The sequence below is a fragment of the Cryptomeria japonica genome, chromosome 7, assembly GCF_030272615.1.
Source record: "Cryptomeria japonica chromosome 7, Sugi_1.0, whole genome shotgun sequence".
NCBI lineage: Eukaryota > Viridiplantae > Streptophyta > Pinopsida > Cupressales > Cupressaceae > Cryptomeria > Cryptomeria japonica.
This window is the reverse complement of record NC_081411.1, coordinates 730,661,821-730,673,864: the sequence shown is the minus strand read 5'-3', so window position 1 is coordinate 730,673,864 and position 12,044 is coordinate 730,661,821. Positions and strand designations below refer to the sequence as shown.

The 12,044-nt window shown below is 38.7% G+C and overlaps 1 protein-coding gene across 1 annotated transcript in view; it reads right to left on the bottom strand.

Annotated features, from left to right (window-relative positions):
• Window positions 1–1,895: 1,895 nt before the first annotated feature.
• The window catches only part of LOC131047466 (uncharacterized), a 48,429-nt gene continuing 38,280 nt past the window's right edge, over window positions 1,896–12,044 (bottom strand). Inside the window, exons 4-9 of the mRNA XM_057981370.2 lie at window positions 3,817–3,859; window positions 3,198–3,270; window positions 2,790–2,877; window positions 2,583–2,639; window positions 2,417–2,495; window positions 1,896–2,316 (exon numbers count right to left, since the gene is read on the bottom strand). Of these exons, the coding sequence (XP_057837353.1) occupies window positions 2,303–2,316; window positions 2,417–2,495; window positions 2,583–2,639; window positions 2,790–2,877; window positions 3,198–3,270; window positions 3,817–3,859 (354 nt within the window). The 3' untranslated portion in view covers window positions 1,896–2,302. The remainder of the gene's footprint in view (window positions 2,317–2,416; window positions 2,496–2,582; window positions 2,640–2,789; window positions 2,878–3,197; window positions 3,271–3,816; window positions 3,860–12,044) is intronic.

Sequence of the window (12,044 nt, the reverse complement as noted above, 5' to 3'; positions counted from 1 at the left end):
TGTTTGGCAGGGACAGAACTGACACCCAATACTAGTTACCGTCCTCAAACGGATGGGCAGACTGAAATTGTGAACAAATGGGTTGAAGGCTATCTCAGAAACTATGTTTCGGGGCAGCAACGTGCTTGGGTCAAATGGCTCCATTTAGGTGAGTATTGTTACAATACTACCTATCATATGACTATTGGGATGTCTTCGTTTAAGGCATGGTACAGATATGAAGCTTTGTCGTTCATAGACTTAGCCTTTGATAATAGCAAGGTTCCCCATGTAAAAGAAACCATACAGAGTTACCGAGATATTCTCAAAGCATTAAAAGACAATATCTTACAGGCCCAAAACCAACAGAAAATGTATGCAGACAAACATAGAGTGGAGAGGACATTCCAGGTGGGAGATTTGGTTTTTCTACACTTGCAGCCTTACAGGCAATCTTCATTGAAGAACAGTGGAGCAGAAAAGTTGAAACCAACGTTTTATGGACCTTACAAGGTGCTTAGGAAGATTGGAGAAGTTGCATATGAACTTGAACTACCGCCAGGAAGTAGGATTCATAATATTTTCCATGTCTCTTGCCTAAAAAAAGGCATTGGGACAACAGACAGTTGCCTCTCTTGAGCTGCCACCATTGGATGAAGAGGGAAAACTGATTCTAGAACCTGAAGGTATTGCAGATTGGAAGGAAAAGAATCTAAGGAATAAGATTGTTCAAGAGTATCTGATAAAGTGGAAGGGATTGCCTATTGATGATGCTTCATGGGAAGGTGATGAGATACTACCACATCCTAATTTATGATTGCTAGTGGACCAGCAATCTCAAGAAGGGAGGACTGTAATGTCCCCTCTCAATTGAAGCGTCAAACTGTAATGATCACTTTGCTAAGTCTGTTTCAGATGTGCGTCTCCCAGACTTGGTCAATTTTATGAAATTAAAGGAGACGAGTGTGTGGGGCCAGTTTCACTTAAGAAACTTAAGTGACTCCTATTTTTCAGTCATTGGAGGGGCTAGAATTTAAGTCATGACTTTGCGCCCTTAGGAGGTGGGGGTATTTTGTTTTTACCCTGTCACTAAGATAAGAGATGAGGTTGTTTGTGTTTGGATTATTTTTGCTGACAAGTTCACTATGGCGGGATTGGAAACTTTCCCTTTTGCTACCACCACACCATTTCGGAAAGAGAACTGCTGTTTCTGTTGCTGGAAGGATTGATTTATGATGGCAGGAAAAGGTTATTTTGGCATTCACGATATATGTTATTTTTCTTATCTGCAAACCCTCTCAATCAATACAGGACGTAGCCCCTGTAAGTCTAGCTTGGACGTTTCTCCAGTTTCTAGCAGCAGTTCTGCAACCCATTTGCAGCTACAATTTATTCCTTTCCACGCAAGGAAGCTGTGTGTTCACCTGAAGTCGCTCTGTGCACAATTTTGTGACCCACCAGAGATAAAAGACAGAAAACCAGCAAGAAATAGGACAACGTTATTCAGGCTTGCATCTCCATCAACATCCGACAGTTCCAGGTTCACAGTTCTGAAGTTTATATGACTTTATTGCTGGTAAAAAGTAGTGGATATTTTCCTGTAGGTCAATCTACTGTTTAAGAAATATCTTTCCAGAATCTACGGTGTAGTGTTTTGGATATGGAAAATTGATTTTATAAGAGCATTATTAAAGTGCATGGTTTTGAAAGATTTTTTATTATTTTCCTTGTTTACTACCTGGGATATTTCATCCTGATGATGGATCATGGAGTGTGATCCAAAACTTTGATGCAAAAAACTCATACACAATCTAATCTGGAAACACTCGAGATTAATATCTCATGGATTGTGGAAACTTGAAGTATGTTAAAATAAACTTAGCATTTTGAAATAGCTTTCACCAACAACACAAAGATAAAATAAAATCAATTTCATTGCGATACCAGAATTATTTGGTTCTTTTCTGCTACAACATTTGCTCAATAACTCCACTATCACCTAAAGTTACTTGGAATTCTCCAAAATCAATATCTGGAGAACACTCCCCTCCACAGTACCCTGTGCTTGGATAGTCGTGATGGATATAAAGTTTTGCCAAGGTAAATTGACTCTCTTTTTCTAGTTTCCTTGGAATGTGCTTTACAAAAGGAACAAGTGCCCCAAAATATAGTTCACATCTTCAAACTATATTTCTGAAATTGTTACCAGGTTAATCAAAATGGTGGACTCACCAGCACTGCTGAGAATAAAGGTTATAGAAGAATAAGAGACTCTCCTTACAGAATCGTGCATTGTTCATCTAATTCCTGGCAACCATCAGCACTAAAATCGTGGTGCTGGAATATAAAAAAGAAATATCAATGAGAACAAAAATTAAGGAAATCCCAAAAAAATTGTAACATTAGAATATATTACATAAAGAAAATATATGCATACCGCCTCCTATTGTTGCTTCTGGCAAGCGTTCGATAGAATATTTGTGTTGGGTAATGTACATAATAGGTACACCAGGGATCTGCTCCATAATGTATACATTAGCAATATATACTTTAACTGAAATTCATTGCATCAATAGGTGGCACAACCAGTAAAAGTAAGATACCTTTCGAATTCGACGTTTTAAATCCCTATCACACGTGGCCACAATATAGCACTTATGCTGCTTTCAAATACCAAATACCCATTAATCCAAATGCGCAGCACCAATAATGAAAAAAATACCAAGGAAAAAAACTTTCTTCACCCACAAAGCATTAAAAAACACAGCATAAGTAACAAGTGCAGGGAGAATAATTTACAAAGATATTACCTGGGTAACACGTTCTACAAGGCAGTCATCTGCATAAGTGCCTTTATGAGTGCAAGGCAACCTATCAAAACGAGGATCCTTCGCAATTCTGTAAAAGATTATAGTAGCAATAGCAGTTTTATTACTATATTTTATTAGAATTGCAACTCAAAGAAAAGCCAATAATTCTATAATTAACTATTTACCTAGTTTAAGTACATCTATCAATTTAATTTCAATTCAATCAATTCACAGGAACTGGACTAGATAAGAGAGCTCTTCTTATCAGTATAATTCACGGATTCTGTAAATACCTTAATGCCTAAAATGGATATATTATTCATGCTATAGATTAAATTTAGATAACATGTATAATACAAAATAACGGAAATCTTTCCAAAAGGGTACAAAACAACATGAACCATATACCGTAACGCAACACGATACTTCTGTCCTAGCTTTTCCAGTTCAGCCATCACACAGTCTGTGATGCAAGGAGTACCTAATTAAAGAAGAGAATAGTCAACTCCATAATATTATTCACAACAATATTGAAAGCAATATATTTGATTGTGTTTAAAGCACCTCCCAGATAGCAAATGGTTATCAGTTAACAGCAGCATTTAATATAGCAACCAGTTGACTCAATTGTGCGAAGTTGTGATTATCCACTAAACTAACAGCGGATAATTATATATTGAGTCTTCTGACATAACACTCAAAAATCTTGAATGAAGCATATATAAAATGCATTAGACCTGTAAATGCAATTTTCCACATGGTCCAACAGTCCTAATTGTTGAAACAACCACTAAACTATGGACAATACATAACATGCATTAGACCTGTAAATGCAATTTCCACATGGTCCAGCAGTCCTAATTGTGGAAACGGCAACTTAACTAAGTGCAGAAGCATATCCTATGGGCATTCTAACTGAACACTCTAAATCTTGAATGAACCATGTATAACATGCATTAGACCTGTAAAAGTAATTTTGCATTAGCATCATAAATCCAGTAAGAAGGAAAGGTTATAGCCAACTCACATTTTGCATACAGGCAGTCCATCATTGCTTTCTCTAAGTCCAACTACACAGCGAGGAGCCAAAAAACATAATTCTAATTAAATTCCATAAAATTCCAATACGTCTACTTTGGTGCTTTATTCATTTAAATCAAGAATGTGAAATCTTTAGAAAAGAATTCAGATGAAAATCATTGCCAAAAGCACAAAAAATTCACCAAATCTTCCAGAGTTGGGAAAGCATTTCACTGCATAAGTCATCAACATGGTTATTTAAATTTTGAAATACAAAATCTAATTGCAAACAGATTATTACATTTTATATAAGTAAATGTCACTTTTTATTGTACCATATCACTTGCCCTGTAATAGACTACTCAATCAAATAGAAAATGCCACAAACCAGGCCTTCCAGGGACTGGCTTCAATCTGAGGGATGAGGCTAGCAAGTTCATGAAAGGTGGCTCCCTTTTCTTAGGGATGAAATAAAAAAATGAAGTGTAACTGGAAACTAGGCTGGAAGGCTTAAAAGTGGCTATACTATCAATATGCAGGCATCTAATTTTAGGAGACTCGCGAATCATCATCAATGTGATAACAATGAGCCCAAAAGAGGCATTGTTTTTTAAAACAGATGCAAAGTTAATGAGAAAGATGTCCAGCTTAATGCCGACATTTGAATTGAGGCAAAAAAATCAATGGAGCTGAAAAATTATCTGCATCATCAAGGACAATGTGGAGACAAAATATTCTACCATTTGGCAGGCTCCTTACAGAGTTCATACTTTTGATGCTGCATCAAAAAAAAGGCTCATGCAAATATAGATCACAAATTTTGAATGATTAAAATGAATACATGAATGCCTTTAAATAAATGAACATAGCAACATATCATCCAAGTTTGTTTTTGGTTAGCCCTTGGAGGAAAAAGATTTGGCAAAAGACAAGTTAAATTTGAATTTTAAATTGTGGATTTGGGAAAGAAGAGTCTACAACTGTGAGAACTTTCACAAGGCCATGAACTTGTCCTAGAACATGAAAGCGGCCAAAGCAAAGTAGGTAATTGTTGACGTGTATTTTGTACACAATCATACACAGAATAAAATACCAACAGGCATCTTATCCTCTCTTGAGAAAATAGTCTCTAACTGCTGAAGATCTGCAAAAAGGATCAGTTAGATGGACTCCAAGGTTCTTTTAGTGGGGTCTCCACGTGTGGACAAGCTTTTTAGTGGTATGATGTGATTTGCTGTTTCCTCCAAGGCGTCTTACGGATTCCAAAGGCTCGAAGATTTTACTAATCTAAAAGGAACTTTCAAAAATGGAAAAAGGACAGGGTTTAAGGAAGTCTAATCTAGCCTAACCCTATGAACGACTTAGCATGAATGAGATTTGGCAAGACTCAACTAACTTCAATTTTGCCATAAGGTAACAACTCAATTGAAATTAGTGCGATCTTCTAAGGTAATATAATGGTATTCAATGCATCAAAGACCAAGGACACTACTACGAAGGTACATATCCTAGATGCGAAAATGCTTGAAGGTTAAGGACTCAAAATGTTTTCCAGTCGACCACGCAAGGCGTTCCTACAATCAGCAAGAAGCTAGTGGTTTGGATTGCGAATCCTACCAAATATCAAACCTCACACTTAGTCTTTCAAATTAACAAACTACTTTGATTGAGCGTGATTCAAGTACATCCAACAACCATGAAGATAACTTAAGAAATTTGCAACAAAACACCATAACTTCAATATTTTATTGATTTCCAAGTCATCATATACAACAATTGCTTGAATTTCTCTCTTCAAGACTCAATCTTGCTACAAAATAAAAATTGCTTCTAACTCTAATCTCTCTATTTCACTCTTATCTGACTATTCGACTATTAACTCTCTCTTAACTCGCTTTGCTTTGGAAGTAAACTGAAGTTCGCTTAGATCTTTGATGCCTGGTGTGGACCTCAACAACCTTTGATGTTTCTCCGGCGAGAATGAACCAATGCGATCCAGCGTGAAGTCTTGCAAGGATTATTGTGGGTCCCTTTGATTACGAAGATTCCTAGCTATGACCCTTTGATGTTCTTCGGCTCTGTCTTCCTCTTGCTCTAAGACGATTCTGACTCTGTTATATTCGACTTGACTTCTCCTTGCGTTCCAAGCTACTTGATTCAATTGGGAAATGATGTCTTCTTGGGTATTGCCTATTTGCAAATTGGGTTGCACCACTTGATTCAGTCCTTCATTCGGCAACACCATCGTACTTCATGATCATGTTTGCAATGTTTTTTCTCTTTTCAAAATCTTCGGACTTCGAACTTCGGAAACTAAAGAGAGGGACCTCCTTCTAGCGCCAATTCTGTGCTCATGAAAATCTTCAATTTATATTCAATGGAAAGATCTCGTCGTTCTCCATCACTTCAAACGTAAAATTTGTCTGGACTCTGCAGGGACGATGAGATATTTGAAAATGAGCTCCCGTCCTTCACTGAGGGACAGGAGCGATTTTGCTCCTACAGGCCAAAATAACAAGATTTTTCACATTTTAACACTTCACGAGGCGAAAACAAATCAATTCCAATGCCCAGGATCAAAATTCAAAAAAGTCAAAATTTGGTCAAAATATTCAATCAGACAAAAATTCATATTGACGGTCAACACTTAGACAAATTTAAGCTCTGCATGAACATTCCAATTGAAAATTAGACCATTTTGGCGAAATCATTGCATTCAAAATTTGCATTCTAGAAAAGAAGCTCAAAAGCTCTCAAAAATGAACTGGATTTTGGCTTGAAAAGGCAAAATTAAAACCCTAAGGCTTGGCCCTAAATCCAGACAACCAACCAACTAACAAAACCCTAAAAACGAAAGCGAAAACGAGCGAAAAACAAGCAAAAAAAGAGGGGGTCCCCATTTGCGATGGGGCGATGTGTGAAATGGTCACAACATCTGGCGACACCACTGAGAAATGTTGCAAAACATTTGGGAATCAATCTTTCTAAAGGGAAACTCAGAAAACCTCCCTCAACAAAACCGGGAGTTAAGAAACACTTACAAGAAGAGACCATCATATTGAGACAAAGTATTAAGTCCACAATTACCCATGTGTGTGCAAATGCGTTAATTCCCCTCAACAAGACAATCATGATCTCCAGGTTCCCCTGTGATAAGCTACGTAGTTCGTCTAAACTCCAAAAGCATCCTGGATAGAGCCTCGCTGCCAGTCAGACGTCCATAGTCCCGACGAGGTTATCGCCGCAAGCTCACGAACATTGCTCCATTGCCAGCCAGGCGTCTATAGCCCCGATGGAGTTATTCGTAAATTCCCTTTAGCCAATTTGATATTTCCTTTTAGCTCATTTCTTTTCTTTTGATTTTTCTCATTTTTCATCTTTTCATTTGATACTGCTTTTCAGTTCTGTCAATTCTTTGGCTCGTGAGTACTAAAAACTCACTAGGGTTTGAGGATTGCGGTGGCGCTGAAGCTAGACTTTAGATTTTTCACTGATCACAGCTTTGCCTGTAAACCATGATGACTCGAAGATTATAAGTATGTGAAAATATAATAACTGAAGGACAAAAATACGTGAGTTCAATAAGCTAATCTACTTCAATGCAAATATGTCCTGACTCAAAGCTTCATTAAAAGAAACTCCCTTGGTAATTCCAAAAGACCTCATGATTTTCCAAATGCATCCAACAATCCAGCAGGAAGTCAGAGAGTTACATAACAAAATCACCCAATGCCAAATGGATACCCCTCAGGACAAAACAAACTAACCTAAAACAAAAACACCTAAACTAGGAAAAACGAAAGGGCAAAACAAAACGAGGAAACCAAACAAACGGAAAACAACGAAAGCAAACTAAACTAACTATGTACAAGGGAAGGCCTTGGCATTTTAGGATTGGAAATAATGTTTGAGATATCTCCCATTGACAGGCAACGGGATGTCCTCTCCTGTTAAAGTCTGCAACCTAAATGCATTTTCTCCTAATATCTCTGAAATTTGATAAGGGCCTTTCCAAAGCCTATCAAACTTGTCATGTTCTCCTCTTTTCTCATGTGCTTTGTCCCAATACAGGACGAGATCTGAAATTCGGAACGCCTTGACTCTTGCTTGTCGATCAAACCATCTCTTCACCACTCCTTGGTGTTTAGCAAAGTTCTCCAGTGCTTGATCTCTTTTCTCTTCTAAGTTCATCAACTGTGTCAACTTGGCCTGCACTGCATCAGTATCTTCCATATACTCCTGAATGAATCTCAAGGTAGGAATCCTGAGTTGCATGGGGAAGACTGGGTCTTGGCCATAGACTAGAAAATAAGGCGAAATGCCTAATGCGTTCTTTGTTCTAATTCTGTCTGCCCATAAAGCAAATCTCAACTGGGTGTGCCATTCTCTGGGGCTTCTCTCTAATAATTTCTTGATAACACTGAGCAAATTTTTGTTTGTGGATTCTGCTAATCCATTACCCTGAGGATAATAATTCGATGAAAACTTGAGGGTTATCCCGTACTCAAAAGCCCAATTTGAGAATCTCAATGATGTGAACGCCGATCCATTGTCGCAAACCAATGCATAAGGGCATCCAAACCTCGTGATTATGTTCTCCTCTAGAAACTTGATTACAACTTCAGTAGAACAAACCTTAAGTGCCTGTGCCTCTGACCATCTGGTACAATAATCTGTAGCTGTAATGATGTACTTGTGTTGTGCTGAGGATGCGGGGTTGATGACACCAATAAAGTCCATTCCCCATTTAGCAAATGGTCTGGCTTCAATCACCGGATTCAGTGGCATGGCAGGATTTCTTTCTCTAATAGCTGCGACTTGACATGTGTGGCACGTCTTGATGTGATTGGATGTATCTTTAAAAAGCGTAGGCCAGTAATATCCTGCTCTTAGGATCTGGTGAGCTGTGGCGAGGTTGGCTCCATGTCCGGTTCCAAACTTGGAATGGAAATGTTTAATTATCTGCTTTGCTTCGTCTTTGCCAACACATCTCAGGTACACTCCTTCATAGTTTTTACGATATAGAACAGATCCTTGAAGCATGTAATGTTGACATTTTAATCTTAATGCTCTTTTCTGTGTAGGTGCCATATGAGCAGGACATCTGTGATTGAGCAAATATGTCACAATTTCTTTGTACCATTCATCGTGTGTGACATCTTCTAATTCATAAATTTGTTGAACTAATCCTGGCCCATCTATTGCTAATGTCTGCGCCAAAGCTTGTCCTCGAACAAGTTTCATGGGCTGTATCTCAATATCAAATTCTTGGATAATGGCGACCCACTTTCCTCTTCTCTCTCCTAATTCATTTTGCATGAGAAGAGTCTTGACTGCCGCATCAGGCACTATTGCATAAATCTTGGCTCTCAGGAGGTAATGTCTGAATTTCTTAACTGCCTTTACTAATGCGTATGCTTGCTTTTCAACGTTTGGATATCTCAATTCCGCATCTTTCAATGGGGTGCTCATGAAAGCAATTGGATTTTCATCCCTCTCTTCACTTCTTTGGGTGAGAATGGCGGCACAAGTGTAATCGGAAGCAAAGGAATATAAATAAAATGGTTTGAGATAATCAGGACTAATCAAAACTGGTGCTTCCATGATTGCGGTCTTTATTTCTTCAAATGCCCTTCTGGCTTGTGGAGTCCACTCGACCTTTGCATCTTTCTTTAACATTTCATTCAATGGCCTGACAATCTCGGCAAATCCGGTAATGAACTTTCGGACGAAGTTGATCTTGCCAAAAAATGACTTAAGTTCTTTTTTGCTTGCTGGCAAATTGATAGTAGATATGGCCTTCACTCTTTCAGGATCAATAGATATTCCTTTTTCTGAAATGACATGTCCTAAAAGCTTTCCTTCTGTGACTCCAAATATGCATTTCTTTGGATTAAGGGAGACACCGTACCTTCTACATCTTTGGAAGACCTTTCTCAAATCATCCACATGATCTTCTCTCTGTCTGGAAAAAACTGTGATGTCATCCATATATATAATAATGCTTTTACCAATTAAATCTCTGAAAGCGATATCCATAGCTCTCTGGAATGTGGCCCCGGCGTTTATGAGTCCAAAAGGCATTCTCTTATAGGCAAATGTTCCCCATTTGGTGGTGAAAGCAGTCTTCAGTCGATCTTCAGGTTCGACTAGGACTTGATTGTATCCTGAATATCCGTCTAGGAAGGACATCATCTGTGATCCATTGACGATCTGCAATACTTCATCTAATGATGGGAGCGGATAGTTATCTTTCTCTGATGCTCTATTAAGATTTCTAAAATCAACACACAATCTGATCTCTCCATTTTTCTTTCTAACAGGCACCAGGTTGGCGACCCACGTCGAGTGTCTTACTGGGAAGATGATTTTAGCAGTGAGTAACTTCTTCACTTCTTGGTATATCAGTGGTTCTAACAAAGGATTGACGGGTCTTTGTCTTTGCCTGAATGGCTTGCTTCCTGGCTTTAACGGGATTGTGTGAGTAATAATCGCAGTGTCATAGGTCTTGAGATCTTCATAGCTCCATGCAATGACATCTGGGAAGTCCCTCATGTTCTTTAGGATTCCATCCTTTTCAGTTGCTGTGCAGGACTTTCCAATGAAAACATTCTTAACTTGTGTCTCGTCACCTAGATTGATGGCGTCACACATATTGCCTTCTACACTGTGATTCTTCTTTTCTTTCAATTTGTCAGGATCAAAAATCCTTTCTAATTCAACCATTCCTTTTGGAATAGTGTTTGTCTTTAAGTTCAGAACTCCTTCGGCATCGAACTCAGCTTCACCTACTTCATCTTCATCTATGATCTGTGTTAAGAAGACGTCCGTGCTGGTTAGGAAGTCTAGAATGTGCTTGTCGTCTTCGAAAACTTGGAAATTGGTGATGTTATCTGGGACTGAAGGGACCGATATTAACTCGATTGTAAATTTCTTTAATCCTTCCATTGCTAATGGAATCAATGAGCTCGCGGCCTGTGCAAGTGAATTGGCCACTTGATTCTGATGTCTACAAATTGAATTGATATTGAAAGCATCGAAACTTTCAATTAGATCCCAAACTCGATTCCTATACTTAGTTAGCCTTTTGTCATGGCAAACATATTGCTTCCTGATTTGCCTTATTGCGATTTCTGAGTCTCCATATACTTGCAGTATCTTTGCCCCCTTTTGGATGGCTAATAATAATCCATGAACCAAAGATTCATATTCTGCTACATTGTTGGTACAAGGGAACTGCAATCTGTGAGCGGCAAGGTATGTTTCTCCTTTAGGACTAATCAATTCATATCCAGCTCCGGATCCTTGTTTGGACTTAGATCCGTCGAATCTTAATGTCCATATCTGATTTTCTTGATCGTCTGTTTCTGGACTTTCATGACTTTCATTTGTTGTATCGGACGAAACTTCATCTTCCACAGAACTTTCGGTGTCCGTAGAGCTTTCATTCTCTGAATCTTGAGTTTTTTCTATAATTAGTGTCTGCGGGACTCTTTTGTTTACTTGCTCCAATGCGGTCTGGCATAAAGCACAAGATAATTCTGAGTGGACGGCATTGTGGATTCTACACCAATTCGGAAGAAGCAAATCTCGGACGGACGCTAGATTGCCAAGTTGCACACTCTGCTGGATGTTTCTTTGTACGAATCTCCTGAAATTTTCAAACATGCCTTCGTCCTCTTGGTCGGATCCTTGATCGCTTTCAATGACGATCTCAGTTGACTCCATGACCTCCTGCTGGGTATTTTCATCTCGCACATCTTGTATATCTTGTATCATCAAGATTTCCTCCACTTTGGGCTTGTATGTTCCTAGGTCGGACTCTAAAAATAGCACTTCATTGTCTTCCCCATATTCAGTTATCATCAACCTCAACCTTGGGGTGCTATCAATTTTAATCTGGTTCGGGACTCCTCTCCATGGTAGCCACATGTGTGCGAAATCGGTCGATACATATCCATTCAATTTTCGGGACCAATCTCGACTCAGGAGCATTCCATATGAGTCTGGAATATCCACTACTGATATGTCTATAAAATTCTGGACTCTTGGATCTGCGGCCAATTGCATGTGAATGTTGTTCAATTCTCCCATGACTGGAACTTCTGTCTTGTCAAGCTGAGTGACCTTCCTCTTGGTAGGTGCGGGAGTTATTCCAAGTCTTCGACAAACGGCCAGGGGCATCACGTTGCTTGAGGCTCCGGAATCATAAAGGCAATTGTGTAATAGTTTTCC